This window comes from Lissotriton helveticus, chromosome 5_1 (assembly GCF_964261635.1).
Source record: "Lissotriton helveticus chromosome 5_1, aLisHel1.1, whole genome shotgun sequence".
Classification (NCBI taxonomy): Eukaryota; Metazoa; Chordata; class Amphibia; order Caudata; family Salamandridae; genus Lissotriton; species Lissotriton helveticus.
The window spans coordinates 434,058,646-434,076,822 of record NC_136065.1 but is presented as its reverse complement, the minus strand read 5'-3'; the positions used below and the strand labels follow the sequence as shown (position 1 = coordinate 434,076,822).

General features: G+C 42.5%; 1 protein-coding gene across 1 annotated transcript in view; it reads right to left on the bottom strand.

The window, feature by feature from the left end:
* The window catches only part of C5_1H1orf174 (chromosome 5_1 C1orf174 homolog), a 122,747-nt gene that overhangs the window by 92,918 nt on the left and 11,652 nt on the right, over positions 1–18,177 (bottom strand). The window contains exons 2-3 of the mRNA XM_078642630.1: positions 5,749–5,862; positions 1,858–2,367 (exon numbers count right to left, since the gene is read on the bottom strand). Coding sequence (XP_078498756.1) covers positions 1,858–2,367; positions 5,749–5,862 — 624 coding nt within the window. The remainder of the gene's footprint in view (positions 1–1,857; positions 2,368–5,748; positions 5,863–18,177) is intronic.

Sequence of the window (18,177 nt, the reverse complement as noted above, 5' to 3'; positions counted from 1 at the left end):
TTTGACGGAGAGCATGAATAAATTGGTGAAAAGTTATGCTCAGAAGGCTCTACAGACCAAGTCCTCCCTGAAGAGCGTTCTTCATTGAGATGTGGTGAGCTCACCGTAATACACCCAATTGTTTGACTTTGGTTTCTCTCTTTACTGTTTTGAGAGGTAGGAAACTGCATGATAAGTTAAGTCCCGCCTAAATAAGTTTGGGTGTGGTTGATCAAAGGAGGGATGAGCAACTTGTGTCTAAAAGAAAGTTTCACTAAAAGAGATATAAGGACAAGTTTGACCAAAGGATTGGTGTTCCAGGCAAGGTTTGGAGAGTAGGGAATGAAGTGTTAATCAGAAATCCAGGACTTTTGAAGGAAGGTTGTTCCAGATTTATGGGCCCTTTTGTTACCAGGGAAGTAAGGAGGAATGTTGTTGTGTTGAATTCTGGTGATGTGTGGAGTATGTCCAGATTGGTCAAGTGGAATGGTGGTTCCAATGCGTCTGAACGTTTGTTTTTTTCTGATGATGTAGTACCTTGTGATGTTTCTGGTTCAGGTGTGCCGGATTCTATGTACTCTAGGAGGTTGAGGTTCAGACCAGTTGGCACCGAGATTATGAGATGTTTTGAAACGTTTTCTTTGGTTCTTTCGTCATTATGATGCGTCTCAGAACGTTTTATTTTATTCCTTTTTTTTGCATTTATTTTTCTTGCTTTCTTACATTATTCTTTTAACATTGTGGTGTGGGGGGAAGATGTATTATGGGCTATGTTTGGCCTGGTTTTTGCGGTTCACCCTCTTCCTATGTAATGCCCAGTTGTCCCTGTTGCCGGGCAGGACCACACTGTTCCATTTGTCATCCATGACAACATAATGGTTTGTTCTGTCCAACTGCACTGCTGGCAGTTGGATTTGAGCTGCTGCATGGGCTGGTGGTCTGATGGCTTCTCTTCTGAATAAATACTACAAAAAGGATTTGTGTGTCTACTCAACTTTGCATCAGTATGATGCTCGCTCACTGGCCCTTCAGCAGCCCCCTAATGCCACTAGAGGCATTCAATCCTCCCATTTTTCAATTGGTTGCCGCAGGTTAGTAAAACCCCACAAAACAGAAATCTATTGGACCTCCAATGGAAGAACAGTGTACATATCTTGTATACAGTACTGTATGGATTGTAATGCAATGGCAGACTTTCAAAGAAGGTGAGCAGTGTCAAACTGCACAGAGCATGCACATTTGCTTTACCTTTTCTCCTACCTCATTTTATAGGGTACGGCTCGCATATTGCTTAAATGATGAAGATACCGTTAATGAGAGGGTAGAAGTAAACTAAAATAGGTGTATTGTCTTAACTCACTCACCTGATCAGCTTTTACGATGAAAAAGGATAGTATGGGACTTCAAAAAGAAATGTTTGAAGGGCAAGTGAAACCCCCTGCAGTTTGGGGGTGGGGTGGAGTACTCTCTTACATAGACATTGTCATGTTTTCCAAGACAGTGCCCACCAGGGCAAATCCAAACAATTATAAAAATATTTTATCATGGCTTTCACAGATTCTACTAGACATGCACTAGTATTCCAAGAGGTTAGTTTGATTAAAGATATTGACGTTGAAACATCAATTCTACAGGTGAGTAAAGTTTATTTCTTTGCTGTAATGTTTGGGAGGATTGCATCCCACTCATTTACATGGAGTTAATATATTTTTCTCTTTACAACTCTAAAAACCGCCACAAATGTAATAAATATATTACCTGGACAAAATTATTTATTCCGTTTTTTTTTTTAACTGCTGTTTTTTCTTTCTTGTACGTGTAATTCAAAGCAATTCTACCATGCTTAAAGCATAAACAATAAATGTAAACACTGCTTACCTGCATGAGATCAGCATTTTCAAAAAATCGTCCCAAGGGCATGGGCTGGTTGCTGTCCTCATCCATGAAAACACTGTTATCAATTTGGATCGGTGTCTTCTGCGGGGCTGAGGCTCCTCCCATGGTCTCATTCGAAAAAGCATGACCATCACCAATATCTTCTCTTGCAGTTAGGCTAGCATTAGATTGACAAGACTCATCGCTGCCTGCCAAAGGCTGGCGGTCGCTCAGCTTGGGAATGCAGCTAGATCCCAAAGTGCCAGGGTTTTCTTTAGAGATCGCTCCCTCTGAACCATTAGAGGGAATCCTTCGCCCTCTACTTCGTGACATTATGCCATTGTCAGGTGTTTCATGCAGACGTTGTAGGTCATTCCTGGTTTTTGCTGGTCGTTTTTGGGAGGTAGCAGCTTTACTTTTGGATATTAGCCCTTGTATTTCTAATGTCACAGCACTATTTCTTCCAGATTTGGTCGGTTTTGAAGGCCGCTTTTCCATTTTGTGTGATACAGCCTGGTGTGGGGAATATAAACATTCATAGTTCATACACAGAGTAGGCTCATGTAGGACAATTAATATTAAATAATGATCAATGGATTTTAAATATTTAATCGAAGTTGAGCTTTTAGTGGCCATGCAAGCATATGAGTACATGGTCATATGACCCAGTTTCCAATTACAGGGGACCAACAGACAGGCAACAGTTTCACATTGCTTTAACTAACAACTTTATGATCACAAAACATGCTATGTCTCCCCAGAAATAAAAATAAAACCTTACACGCTTTAATTTCATTTAATCGTTTGTGATCAGTACCGAAGAGCAGAAAATAGAGTTCAGAGGATGGCAACTGCAGCAGTTGAAGCTGCACACAAATCCTCAAAACCCCCTTACACTATCAGCCTTGAAAAACCTAAAAAAAAAAGTTAATACAAAGAAAAAAATAAGAGCTACTTGCTGATAATTATTTGGGTTGAAGCAAAACTGGTGCATTATAGGCTACAGCCTGTGTGTCAGAGCCCCTTGACCACACAATAGTAATCAAAAGGGGGAACCCAATCTACCTTTGACGGCTTGGGCAAGTAGTATTAGCAGGTAAAAGTGCCTACAAGGGATTTATTTCAATAGATATATCACTTAATTTGTCAATCTAATTTGGACAGGCTCTCTCAATTTGCTTGTCTCTAAACGTTTTTTTCAGCATGAATTAATCTTACAGAACCAAGAGAAAGATATTAGCACACAGGTGTATATTTTCAAAAGTCAACACAATACGACCGGAAGTTACTGCTTTGTACAAATGAATGTTCTTCCTGTCCACTATTGTGACCACCTTTTCCTAAATAAATAATACATAAATAAAGAAGAAAGGTGTGTTTGTCGACGTTTCGGTCTATTTCCGGCTTACGTGCATTAGACCATCTTCAGGACTGATAATTAACATTTACAACTAAAAGGCGGTTATGCATCCAGTTCACAAAGCTTTACTGGTTCTATTAATGCTTTTTCAGTCAATTGTCATTCCTTATTCCAACTCTTTCTGAATATGTCTTTACCTCTCTTCCATTATGATTTATATTTTGCGCATTGCATGTTAGGATTGGTAGTTCCATTTTACAATCTTTTGTCAGTACTCTTAATTTCCTTATATCATATCATCTAATATTCAACGAGTTTACCACAGCTATTAATTAGTTTTCACATTAGGGAGTCTCACCATTAATAATTTCGGGTTTGCTCACATTTATGCCCTCCAGTGGGCTTGTAGCAGGTGTACTCTTATTCTATTCATTTTGCTTATATCGGATTTCAAATAGCGACTTCCTTAGTTTAGTAACATTGCAATGCAATTTCAAATCATGGATTTTAGATATCAACTATCCTCCCATTCTTTTTCTTAATTTCCTTAATCCACCCAAGTATCTATACAAACTAAAGTGCTCAGTGCTTGTGCAAAATGTGTGCAGATAACATTAAAACCTTACAAATTTAAAATCATAGAGTGCTAATTCTTCAAAGCAATTATTTCAATTTTCTCAGTCTATGGATACCAAAGGAGAAACGCACCGCCATAGAGCTCCAAGGCATCCGCGGGCCAGTGTGCAAAGAGATTATATATCTCCATATCCTACTGGCGGTCGCCAGTAGGTACTTCTAAGTTAGAACCTAGGTTGCACAGGCAAAGTGTTTTTTTTGTACTAATAACTTTGATGTCGTCTGACGAATCTTCACAAAATGTTCAAAACTAGTGCACAACTCACTTTAGCTGCTCTCTGCAAAGTTTCGGGGTGAATCGCCCAGGAGGGGGGGGGTTAAGAAAAAGGAGGAGGAGTGGTCTCAAAACACGTTTTCACCATGCAATATCCCATAGGGATTTTGAACATGACTGCAGCACGGACAGCTGATTGGAATTACACCAAATTTGGCAAAATGATATCTTGATTCAGAAAGCTCTTTTTGTAATCAGTTGTAAATCCGTTCAGTAGTTTTGGAGTTATTAAAGAAAGAAAGAGTTACAGATATTTAGGGATGCGGAGGGTCAGTGAATCTGACAGATCTCATGGTAAGATCTGATTGGCTGCCACCACTTCAACCAGGAGATGGTGGCAGCCATCTTGGGACCCGGACTCGCCCGAGTCCCAAGAAAAAAAGCCAAAAAAACATAAGGGGGCAGAGTATGAATACTCTGACCCAGTCTGGTTGTGGGGTCCACACAGAAACTCCATCAGGGGCCAAAAACCTATTTTTTGCCACAACTTTGTAGTGGATCTGTGGCAAAAAAAAAACAAAAAAAAAAAAGCTGAACAAAACAGCGGTCTCGAAAGCTTCTTTTTCTAAAGTCCCCTCTGTGGACCAGGTCCTGGCAGCAGGGGAGGGGGGCGGGGGTGGGAAGAGATGGGAGAGAGCAGACTTTTTATTGGTTTCCCTGGCCGCTGTGAAGCGGGCAGGGCAACAGATGGAAAAAAAACCTGCCAGTTATAGTTACCTTAGGGAACGAGTTATAGTTTCTTCAGATAAGTACAACTAGAACTGCTGAATTTCTATGGTTTTGTGCTCGTGAAATCTGAACCCAACTAAAACGTCCCTGTAACCTTTGTTGTTTTTTGTGAATTTATACTTACATTTCCCAACTCTGCAAGCTGAGATTTAGAATAGAAATATTAAATTATAGCCAGCTCTTCTGGCTTCGGTGTACAACGCAGCATCACAAGAGGAGATTTGAATTAGGGCACAAGGCTCTTGTTGTACCAATTTACAATAAAGGAAGCAAATATCGGTAATCGCATTGTCCAATATCTTCTTGGAAGCTGTACCCGGATAACGTGTGGAAGAAGCAAAAGCGGTCTTCAGTGTAGGGACCAGCATTCCTAAGTATAGTAATATGTTTTTCTGAGGACCTTGACAGAGGTTAGAAAGTCTGTTAGCTTTTGGGAGTGGTATGGTAATAAGATATCCGTATCTGCGGTTTGTTAAACAAATTATACAAAGATGTTTAAGTAGCTTCCTTTAACCCCTACATTTTATAAACGGTTGTATAATGTACCTTTTACTATAGATTTAAAACGGAGCCACGGATGTTATTAAATGTGACTGATGTATGCTACAGAAGTGGAGGGATTACAATCAACTGAATGGGAGAAGATACAATAAGTAACAAAGTATATAGTTAACGCATCCAATATCCCCTCTCCTTCAGCCAAGCAAATATTTTTATTCACGTTTTAGGAATTATTTTTCACTTTCTTTTTTCCTGGAAATAACACCATCAAAGAATCTTGGCGCCTGTGGGAGAAACAGGCAGTGAAAAACAGAAAACAGCTAAAGAAGGATTAAGACAAAATTGCAGCTAACTATACACAGCAGCATAACAAACAACGATAGACATTTCTTACCAGGCAAGCTGTCTTTGTGGACCTGCAGATCTCAGCTTCCTCATCTGCAAAAGAGTCATCCGATGTGCACTTTCTACTTTTTGGGCGTGCAGAAGACCGCACTCCATCTGTGAGCTAAAAATAACCAAATGCTGCCATCACTTTTCAGGTCAAACCTCTTCTATTCAACATAGTTACCCACCACAATTAACCATATTATTACGTCTTGAATAGTATTTGCTAACTATGAACAGATTGTAGATACACAAGACAACAGTGTACAAACTCCTTTATTAACAGCTCCTGGGGAGACTGAGGGCACAGAGCCTTCAGACTCGTAACTGAATCACAGTTGCCTGTTCTTGTTATGAAGTAAAAGAACACCATCAAAGAAACTAGACAAAATACAGTACCACACCACTGAAGTATACACACTTTGCATCAGACACAAATCTATGTTAAACAAGGTTGTTGCTCGTATGAGTGGGACAAACCGCATACATGAGAAAACATGCAAAAACACATTATTATTTTTTTTAACACCCTCATTTCAGATTATTTTTCAGTGTGTACACAAACAGCCCATGTGAAATATTGGGCTATGTTTGAGGCAACAACAGTCTAACATGTTTTACTCATTGTAAGGGGTTTCCTGCATTTATTTTTCTTTGAATAAAAAATGTATTATACTTCTCAAACATTTATAGAGTGGGTTATATATCTAAAACGATTTCAGAAATCCGTTATTCTATTTTTTATTTGGTGCAAACACCTGGATGTAGTACCGACTGGAGAAGCTGCCGTTTGCTCAGTTGCTTTTTAAGCAAGTCCGAATCTCAAGCCTAGATTCGGACGCGCTGAGTTTATGAATTGGCCCTTCCCAGTAGGAGCTTGTAGAATTCATGGAAATAATCTGAAAACCTATGATGCATCATGAAAGGCCCACAGAGGACTTTTCTTAACCACTCCCGTTTTGTTCACTAGTCTTCCCAGATATCCCATACCTCACACCCTGTACCCAAAACCCTTCCTTCCGAGCCCCTGCGCAAAGCCGGTTTCAATTACAGCAACATGGAGCAAACTGCATCGTTTTTATTTTATTCTTTTTTTGTTTGATTTTGCTGTCACAAAATGCCTTTGGCTGAAAGGGTTTATAAAAAATAAAAATAAAAAAACACTTATCTGAAGTAAGCAACCACATTATGCAAAACGTTCTCGTTTGGTGCAAAGCTGCAGTACTAGGGACTCATTTGAGCAAAGATGCACATACATTTTCTCTATGTGCAGAGTAGCGGGTACTAGGATTCTCTGTTGTTGGACCCATTTGACCTAATAAGAGGTCAAGGCGGACAATGAGAGTTTTTTGCTGAACATTAGCCAGCAGAGCTCCCACTTGAAATCTTCTCCTCAGTTTACTTAGATATCCTCTCGAGGACTGGTGAGAATCATTCAAAGTGGATTAGATTACCTTCCTGTTGATTTAGGTAGTGATTACAAGACACATTAGGTCAGTCTAAAACACGCAAATTTCTGAAGCTTTAGAATCAGTGTAATTTCCTAGGCTGTGAACACTAATCGTTTTTTAGGGCAGCAGGTTCCAAGAAGGCCATGCATTCTTATTTCCAGAAAGAGTCAGTACCAAAATGTATGGTCCCATTTCGATTCTCAAGACAGCAAATCTGGATACTATCGCCATGTCCCAGTGAGGGTGGGAAGAAGATCTGCTCTTGATGACGTGTGAAGATAGAGGGAGGTGTTACTAAATTTGCACCAGAATCTGGAAAACCATAAGAGTAGATTGGTATCTCCGTGTCAATAAAAATAACTGGCTCGCTGTCTATCTGTAGGTGAAAAGCTTGATGCAGCATTCTAAATGCATTACAGTCAAACTAGGGCTTTAGCCGAAAGCCAGACCATGTTCCAATCGAATTGGAGCGGATAACCGCACTGACCACCACTATGTGTTGTTCAAAAATGTATAATAATTAGAATGGGAAGTATGTTCTAGGAAACTGTCACATGAAAAGAAGTAGGAATTCCACACTTCAACAATCTGGGGTGATGGAAATAGGGTTCCGTCAATCAGGCCCTACATAAGCAATAGCAAAAAATAATTCCTAAATAGACAGCATATCCACCCACCACCCCATAGAGCCACTGCACCAGACAATATTGGGACACCTGCTATGGTTCAGGTATTGACCTAGGATCATTCCCAGGTCCTTTTCCAGGCTGTTGTCTCCAAACTCCAGATCCAGTGATGACACCCCCTCCTCCCCCCACAGCGATAGCACCGAACAATCTTCCCAAATGATTTCAAGTAAACAATTGGAATACACTACATCAAATCGGTGCAAAGCATGTTTTTGATAATTTAGTTTCTGAACCTAACAAATTATGTACAAGCTTTTCCACGGTTAGAAATATCCAGTATCTGTGGCAACACAAGGCAATTCAATATCAGGAGTTTGTCTTCTTCCAGTGGAGCTATAATCAACGTAACTGCAGTTAACACATGCAGGAGCAGCGCCCAGTCTGCCTTACTCATTCTCTAAACAGGGACACCCTACTTCCCAGCAAGGTTATACCTGGATTTTCTAGTATTGTTAACCTGCAATTCTCTTGACATGACCCAAAACTTCTTTCCAAAATGTCTGAATCTGTGAAAAATCCTAACAAATGAGCATGAGGTCCCCACTCCCTGTTGCACCTTCAACATTTGTCTGTGACCACTAGGGAAAACGGTCTATGTAGGTTTTATTTGGTTCTATGCTACTGAAACATAACTTTGTAAGCAGATTACCTGTAGAGGATACTTTTATATATTTGTAGTATTCAGGTTCGGACTGGGGCAAAACAAAATAAGCTTAGGCACCAAAATATCAGTGGTCCCCATTTTTGAATTTTATAGCTAAAAAAGAAGTGGCCCATGTTTGCAAATTGGGTAGTATTGGTCTTCTAAATACTCGCTGTAGAAGGTAAGGAAGACTGCCTAGATTTGAGCCTACTGCAGGCAATGTTTGTTTTAATATTGGGGAAATCAACAGTAAAAACCAGCCCAGCAGCACATAATATATGCCCACAAACAGCTTAAAAGCGGGCCACAGCTGACTTGTGAGACCAGCCTATATGGGCACTGCTAGATTGCCAGATAGGCCAGTCGGACCCTGGTAGTGCTATTGCCCATATATCTAATCATCCTTTGTCCCCGGCAGATACTTCGATGCAGCTTTTCATTTTCTTTGTAGGCCCTCTTGTCTTCAGGCCATCTAATTTGGAGAATGTTATTAATATTTGATGAGAGTCATCATACAATCTAACAGGTCCAGTGGCCACCTCCTGTTAGTCTGCATTTGTACCAAATAGCTAACTGTTGGTACTGCAACCGGTCATATTCTATTATTCTGAAGTCAAATTTATATTCCTTAAATGACTAATCCCTCAGTTCCGAAATTGGTCCGACAGCAATGTGCAGTCCCATTTCTTTCAACTTTTTAAAGTTTCTCCTTTCGGTGCAGGCGTGAATGACAGACTGTCATGACATGGAGTGTTGGGCGAGGGAAACTATCTCAAGTCCTCCCCTCCTCTCAGATACCCCATCCCACATCCCCAGCTCTTTGTTACTGATATTGCTAGGTAAGTAATCTTCAGCCTGTGCCATTTCTCAACCTGTGTCAAACCCCAGTGTTCTTCCAACTACTGCTTGATGCAATGAGACATCTTTTCTCCATTATCCCAGTTGGCGTTCTACCACAACTTGCTGGTGCGTCATTTCACAGTATCTAAATCCAGGCACTCCAAGTCTCTGCTTTTTCTTATTGCCACTTGCACTCTTTGTTGACCCTTTCATTTCTACCAACCTTTATAAACTTTAGGACTATTCTTCCTGTAGGTCACATATCTCTGAATGGGGGAAGGGAACAGGGAGAGAGGGGAAAAGAAAGAGCAAGCAAGGATGTGCATTTTAAGGGCATGGATACGTCTTAATCATGGATATATACTTAGACAGCCACATTCTTGAGTATCAGTTTAGTTTCTTTTTTTAATAAACGCAACCAATTAACTGTATACTATCCCAACCCTTTTCCATAAGATAAGTGCCTAGGAATTTTACTTTTTACACATTGTAGGTTGATCTGAAGATCACTGCAAGATAATCTAGATGGCAGTGGGTGGATAACGAGATACTTAGGGCCTCTGACTTTTGTGCATTTATACAGATTCCTAATATACTTTTAAATTGCTCCAATAACTCGAAAGTTGAGGAGCGGGAGGAAGGACTCTTTTTGATGTGTGGATAAGCTCTTACCGCCAATGGTTCCACCGCAAGAGGAAACAGCAGAAGGGAAAACGAGCAACCCCGTCTCATTTTTCACGTTATCGGAAATCTATCCACATCTTCACCTTTGGCTTGGTCTCTCGAGGCTATGTAGCTTACCTCAACATAGTAGGCCTCCAGAATACCTTTCAGGTATGTTCGGGAAAATGGCATGCCAGTGGGAAAGTTCGTATCTAATTAAATGAAAAATGCCTCTCTGGAAAGGACAGTGTGCTTCCACATCATGTGTCAAGTAATATATTTATTAAGAGTGAGAGTTTGTGAACATGAACTGAGAAACATTCCTGCTTGTGCCCTGATGACAATGCTATTAGTGAACTAAGATGCAAGTCATTGGGTCATGTGTAACTTATATGTGGACTAGATTTTTATTACATATCAAGCAAAGGTTTAGTCTATTAAATCAAACAAAATAGTTTTTTGTACAGTAGACTTGCTTAATTCACATATTTGAACATGCTTTTGTATGCGATAATGAGGAAAAAGCCAACTCTGATATAAGAAGCTTGCATAGGGTCACACAATTTGAAACAAGTTTATAGATCAAATGCATTACAGTTAACCCGAGTAGATTATTCAAGTCACTAAACCTACAGGTCTGGTAAACTTTTTCAAGGTCTCTATATAGCGTACAAACAATAACGTATGGAAATTGAGTTCCAGCAAATATCTCATTTGTTTTAATCCTATTAAAATCTTTGTTTCCATCACCCTTCACAATGAAAGAAAAATGTAATTCCTAACTCCTATTTATTTATTAATATTGTACAGTTCATTTACAATTCATTTAAATGTGTTAGAAAAAAAACCTGACATCTACAATCTTTAATTTCACACTCTGCGTACCGCAGCAGGATTGTCAGACAATTCACTTTAAAAAAAATTCTAAAAACTTTGCAGTCAGAGAAAGAAAATTTGACCTTTGAATGCACAGGAAGTGTTACGAGATAAAAACAAGATTTAAAGGCATTGTTATTGCCAATTCACTTTCTTAAATGAATAGATTATCTGTTCTTTGCCACATCAATCTCTCCAGTAGGCCCTGAAAAAAACAGCTCGCCCTTATAAAACCTGATTAGCCATAGCGAGTGGGTGAGTAGATTTTTCAAGGCCTATTTAGTCTCTAAAAGGCCTCTTTCTCTACCATATCTTTAAGCTATAGCTGTAGTGATTCAATGTACCACTGCTTTGATGTGTTCCATAGAGTGTCCAAGAAGGAATCTACTGCTTTGTTGGTTTTAACAAAATTCTTCTATTTTGTTAGCCACGTCTCTAAATATTCCCATGTACATCTGCCACCTGCCCTCCTTCGTAGTTGCCCCCATATCAGCTGTCCTTCAATGACTGAATGATGTGAAATTTATATTTCAGCTATAAAGCCATCTTAAAGTTTGCACAGCATGCCCCGTGTCACGAAAATGTAATCTGTCTGCGAATATGTGGGATGCATATCCAAATAAAATGTGTAGTCCTTTTTGCCTGAGTAAAGGGCCCAAGCAAGGCAAGCAAACTATGCAATTACAAAATGGGACTAGTTCTCCATCGCTTAGGTGAAGATGGTCGTACAATCACTTGCTGCAGAAAAACTACCACATGGTGACATACTCGTACCAGTGGAAGCTCCTTTCCATAATCAAAGTAAAGTACTAGAAGGGCTAAACCAGGTTTGATGGGACAGCTGCTCTGCCATTTCCCAATAATGCATAGTACTCAATAAGAGAACACACTTTCGCCTTCACTCTTTGCCCTTTAACCTAGAAGCTTTATAGACTCTATACAAGCCTATAATCAGATAGCTATATTGGCCTTTAATGCTGGAAGTACAAATATAACAACTAATGCAGAAGACATAGCCATGTCTAAAATGAATCCAGTCAGAGCATTGCCAGCCTCAGATGAGTTAGCTGTCGAATTGAAGAAGGTTCTTTGCACACACTGAATGCAAAATAGATACAGATATTAGTAACAGCAGGTTTGCGATATCATACCTCCGGGGTGACATTACATTAGGATCATAGTACAAACTAATGTTGCCGAGATTGTAGTAAATAATTATGAACCATTACTAAATAATTGTGGTCAATATTATCAAAACAGGAATGGAACCGAAATGTTAGTGTATATATATACTGGGATATGGAAATTTCCTTTCAAAAGCATGCATTGCACCCAGTTCAAGATACACTAAGTGAAGTTTCACCGCGATCAACATTGTAAACCAGTAATAAATAAACGGAGCAGTTGTGGAGCATTGTGGGTACTGAAGTCACAGTATTGAAAACCGAATATTAACCTGAACTAAGTAGCGAAGTAACCAGTAAGTCAACCACTATGGGTTCGAGGAATTCATTAAGAAATTGGTACTAAAGACTTTGCTATTAGGTTTGAACAAACAGTAGCAATGAACGAAGAAAAACTTGAAAATGAACTGCTCCTTTAAGATCTGGAAGTAATGGACTTGGTCCTTTTTCAATGTCTAAGAGTCCCGTTATTTAAATCTAACGAACCCACCTTTGTGCAGCAAGCGGCATTTGATAAAGAGTCCTGTACTCGAATCGCGTCATGCCCATTAACCTTTTTCAATAAAGAACATCTTCTTACAGTACTGCTGGTGTGGCCTGGATTACGTGACAGAAGTTGCACGTGTTTTTGCAAGATTTAACTGAAGTGTCTGACACACTTCGAAACCCGGCCCGATCCGCTCGGGAGAGGCACCCCCTTTGTCAGGTACATGGGACGGAAGCGAGAAGCTTGTTAAAAGGGAGCCCCCCGGCTGCGAAAAGCACAGGAACGGAGTGCATGATGGAAGAGGCTACTACGGGTGGCCTGCCTCAAAACAAAGTGACAGAACTTTTACCAGCAGCTAGGATGTGCAGAGGGATTGACCGAAGCACGGCGTACTGAAGGCAGGAGCCTTGAAGGATTTTAAGCTACTCAGGTGGTAGTGAAATAATTACCGGCGCACCATGACTGGGATATGGAAATTTCCTTTCAAAAGCATGAATTGCACCCAGTTCAAGATGCACTAAGTGAAGTTTCACCGCGATCAACATTGTAAACCAGTAATAAATAAAACGGAGCAGTTGTGGAGCATTGTGGGTACTGAAGTCCCAGTATTGAAAACCGAATATTAACCTGAACTAAGTAGCGAAGTAACCAGTAAGTCAACCACTATGGGTTCGAGGAATTCATTAACAAATTGGTACTAAAGACTTTGCTATTAGGTTTGAAAAAACAGTAGCAATGAACGAAGAAAAACTTGAAAATGAACTGCTCCTTTAAGATCTGGAAGTAATGGACTTGGTCCTTTTTCAATGTCTAAGAGTCCCGTTATTTAAATCTAACAAACCCACCTTTGTGCAGCAAGCGGCATTTGATAAAGAGTCCTGTACTCGAAACGTGTCATGCCCATTAACCTTTTTTAATAAAGAACATCTTCTTACAGTACTGCTGGTGTGGCCTGGATTACGTGACAGAAGTTGCACGTGTTTTTGCAAGATATATATACACACACACACATATATATACATATATATATATATATATATATATATATATATATATACACACACACACACACACACACACACCCACATACAAATATACACACACACACACACCACAATTCTCTAAAAGGCTTTATTCTGTTATATATAACTTTACATGAGACTAGAGGAAGCCCAACTGTGCACTTAAGTATAATGAGCTTCCACTGACAAGAGGGGGTATGAGCCAACTCAAGCTTTAGTCTCAACTACTGGGCAGTTACGTTATTGAAGAATAACGCAGCATGCGTGATATGGCCATAAATATTCTGTAACAATGACCACCCGTGCTGGCATGCGACACAACTATTATAGTAAATTTGAATTGAAATCATGCATCAGATTTGGTGGGACTCAAGGTGACATTTACACATGACAGATGGCATTTGCATTCGAAAGTAGATTTCAGTTGGATATCAAATTAGTGCCAGATATCTTTCACAGGCGCCCTAAAATGTCTTACCAGCACATTATAATATATGTGCCACATATCTATAACGGCCTGGTATTACAAAACTTTTCAGGCCAACCTTAGAAAGAGACCCGTCTTTCTACTAAGGAATTGCTTATAACCAGAGGTGTGCCCTGACAAAACTCAATAGTAAAGCTTGCGATATATACATTAGCCAAGTATACACTACAATATTTTTTCAATCTTTATTTATCACTTTTTGGTGTAACAATTCACTTCAAATGAAGCATTCAAAAAACCACCAACGAAAGGTAATTTGGTCCGATTGCATCAATTTTATCTCTACCTGTCAAAGGAGAAAGGGAAAGAAATAAATTCAGGAAAAATACACAATTTTCATACTGGCATAAAAAGCAGTTCAAGCATAATTTCCTCTTATATATTGACCACACACACATGCTCGTTTGATTTATGCTTTGCCCATCTAGACTGATCAATCTACACTTCTATTCACCGTTACTCCGGGCAGCTGACACTACCTTGTATTTCCATGGTGGTCTATTCTCCTCTGCTTCCCACTAAAGACTTCATTCTGTCTGCCAAACCAGCCACATCTTTACCAACCCTCTCGTCCCTCCGGATTGCTTCATCTTGATTTCTTCAGCCAGAATCCACTGTAAGATCCCTCTTCCACGCTTCCTCCGTCGGGCGCCAAAGTGGCCCCACTGGATCACGATGGGTCACTTCTTCTGCACTTACCTTCTAAGTCTCACGTTTAAATCAATGAAACATTCTTGTAGTCTTGTAGTACAAAAAAAGCTGCAGATATTTAGCATTCATTAATTTTGTTAAAACTCTCGACCCTACACAATACAGAATGCAACATTATAAAACACCCCATATATTTAATGCCAAGTAAGTTATGTGCCCTCCATTATTGACCAAATGCTGCACATGTCTGTGGGTCCCATTGCAACGAAGTGGGTTAAAACCTGCGTAAAAGCCGTAGATTTTTTTTCTGCTTATGGATGTCCAGTTTTTGAAACTCTGGTGCAAGTATCTTAAATGAATACGTACATTCACTGTCAACTTTATTTAAAAATGGTACTGAGCTGCAGCATACAGTGCCCTTCTTTTAATATAAAGGTCCACTGCGGTTTAGCTGCAGTAAGAGGCACGGCACAGATTACACGTTCGCATGTGTGTGTTCACACATGTACAGGTTGCTTTCAGACTAAGGTTGATGTCCTAACCAGGTTCAGAGGACCAAGGGACAAGCAGGAATTACTGGGCACGGCCAGGGTGGTTGAGACCGTTTACTCTTGCTGTTCTGGGACTAGGCCTGGTATGAGCTATAATCGACTGGGCCAAGTACCCCTCCAACACTTGACAGTCAGAGGTAGCACGAGTTGAGCAGTCCAAGGATTCTCGGGTAGGAGGTAGATGAAAGGCACGTACAGACTCTACTCAAAATACATCCAACAACACCAATAAATGTGCCCAGTCAATTTCTTGTTTTTTTATGTAAAAAGTTGCATTTATCTAATAATACAAAGTACAATAGAAACACAATGCAAGAAACATTATGCACTTTTCGCCAAGTGTTCAAGTCTCAGAAGTTCTATGTGGGCTCTTCAGTAAGATCTGAGTCCCTGTGCTAGAGTGCGTCAATGCAAAAACAACAATTGATGGACGGCATGCTGCATAATCAATCAATCATAACACTTATATAGCGCACTACTCACCCGGAAGGGTTTTAAAGGCGCTTGGCGGAAGGGGTCCGCTACTGCTCGAACAGCCAGGTCTTGAGTTGTCTCCTGAAGGCGAGATGGTCCTGGGTCAGCCGAAGGTGGATGGGGAGGGAGTTCCATGTCTTGGCCGCCAGGTAGGAGAAGGATCTTCCTCCGGCGGTGGCTCTTCGGATGCGTGGTACGGCGGCGAGGGCGAGGCTGGTGGACCGTAGCTGGCGGGTGGGCGTGTAGAAGGTCAGGCGGTCGTTGAGGTACTTGGGGCCCAGGTCGTGGAGAGACTTGTGTGCGTGGGTGAGGAGCCGGAACGTGATCCTCTTGTTGACGGGGAGCCAGTGCAGGTCTCTCAGGTGGCCGGAGATGTGGCCTGCGTCGGGCGATGTCCAGGATGAGTCGGGCGGAGGCGTTCTGGAAGCGTTGGAGTTTTTTCTGTAGCTTGGCTGTGGTTCCGGCGTAGAGGGTGTTTCCGTAGTCCAGTCGGCTGGTGACGAGTGCTTGGGTGACCGTCTTCCTGGTTTCGGTCAGGATCCATCGGAAGATCTTGCGGAGCATGCGCAGGGTGAGAAAGCACGATGAGGAGACGGCGTTGACTTGTCTGGTCATTGAGAGTGAGGAGTCCAGGATGAAGCCCAGGTTACGTGCGTGGTCTGTTGGCTTGGGTGCGGTGCCCAGGGCGGTGGGCCACCAGGAGTCCCAGGCGGAGGGCGATGGTCACAGGATGAAGACTTCAGTCTTGTCCGAGTTCAGTTTCAGGCGGCTGTTCTTCATCCACTCGGCGACGTCTTTCATCCGTTTGTGTAGGCAGGTTCTGGCGGTGTCGGGGTCTCTGGTGAGGGAGAGGATCAGCTGGGCGTCGTCGGCGTAGGAGATGATGTTGAGGTTGTGTTGGCGTGCGATGGCTGCAAGAGGTCTCATGTAGACGTTGAAGAGGGTGGGGCTGAGTGAAGATCCTTGCGGTACGCCGCAGATGACTTCGGTAGCCTCGGATCGAAACGGGGGGAGACGGACTCTCTGTGTTCTTTCGGCGAGGAACGAGATGATCCACTCCAGTGCCTTCTCTTGGATGCCGATGTCGCTGAGGCATTGAACTAGGGTGCGGTGGCAGACAGTGTCGAATGCTGCAGAGAGGTCCAGGAGGATGAGTGCCGCTGTTTCCCCGTTGTCGAGCAGGGCTCGGATGTCGTCGGTGGCTGCGATGAGGGCGGTCTCGGTGCTGTGGTTGGACCTGAAACAGGACTGCGAGGTGTCGAGGGATCCGTTCGTCTCGAGGAAGGCGGCAAGCTGTCTGTTGACGATCTTCTCAATGACTTTAGCAGGAAAAGGGAGGAGCGAGATGGGGCGGAGGTTTTTGAGGTCGGTGGGGTCCGCTGTTGGTTTCTTCAGTAGGGCGCTGAGCTCGGCGTGCTTCCAGCTCTCCGGGAAGGTGGCGGTGTTGAAGAAGGTGTTGATGATGTTCTGGAGTTGGGGTGCGATGGTGGAGTCGGCCTTGTTGAAGACGTGGTGGGGGCAGGGGTCGGTCGGTGATCCGGAGTGGATGGTGTTCATCGTGCGGGCTGTGTCCTCGGTGGTCACCGTGGTCCAGGTGCGGAGGGTGGTGGTGGGGGGCGTTGGTTCGACGGTGGGGTGCGTGGATGGTGCGCTGAAGCTGTTGTGGATGTTGGCGATCTTGCGGTGGAAGAACGAGGCGAGGGAGTCGCAGAGATCTTGTGACGGAGTGATGTCGTTGTTGCCGGTGCTGGGGTTGGAGAACTCCTTGACGATGCTGAAGAGTTCCTTGCTGTCGTGGGCGTTGTTGTCCAGTCGTTCCTTCAGAGATTTCTTCTTGGTGGTGCGGATAAGCTGGTGGTGCTTGCGGGTGGCGTGTTTGAGGGCGGTCATGTTGTCAGTGGTCTGGTCGAGGAGCCAGGCTTTCTCGAGGGTGCGGCAGGTCTTCTTGGAGTCCTTGAGTTCATCGGGGAACCAGGATGCCTTCTTGCTTCTGGGTCTGCTGGGAGGGTTCTTCAGTGGTGCGAGGTCGTCGGCGCAGGCGGTCAGCCACTGCGTGAAGTTGCGGGCTGCTTCGTTGGGGTCTGTTGTGCTGGCGGTGGGTTCTGGCTGAGGGAGGTGGTAAGCTTGTCGGCGGTGATCTTGCTCCAGCTTCTGTGGGGAACCTGTAGCGGGTGGTGGTGGGTCGTGGTTCTTCTGAAGCTGAAGTGGACGTAGCTGTGGTCGATCCAGTGGAGTCCGGTGGAGTGGCTGAAGGTGATGTGCTTGCTGGATGAGAAGACGGGGTCAAGCGTGTGGCCGGCGTAGTGGGTGGGGGTGTTGACCAGTTGCTTGAGTCCGAGGTTGGTGAGGTTGTCCAGCAGGGCGGCGGTGTTGTGGTCCTTGTTGTTCTCCAGGTGGAAGTTGAGGTCTCCAAGGAGG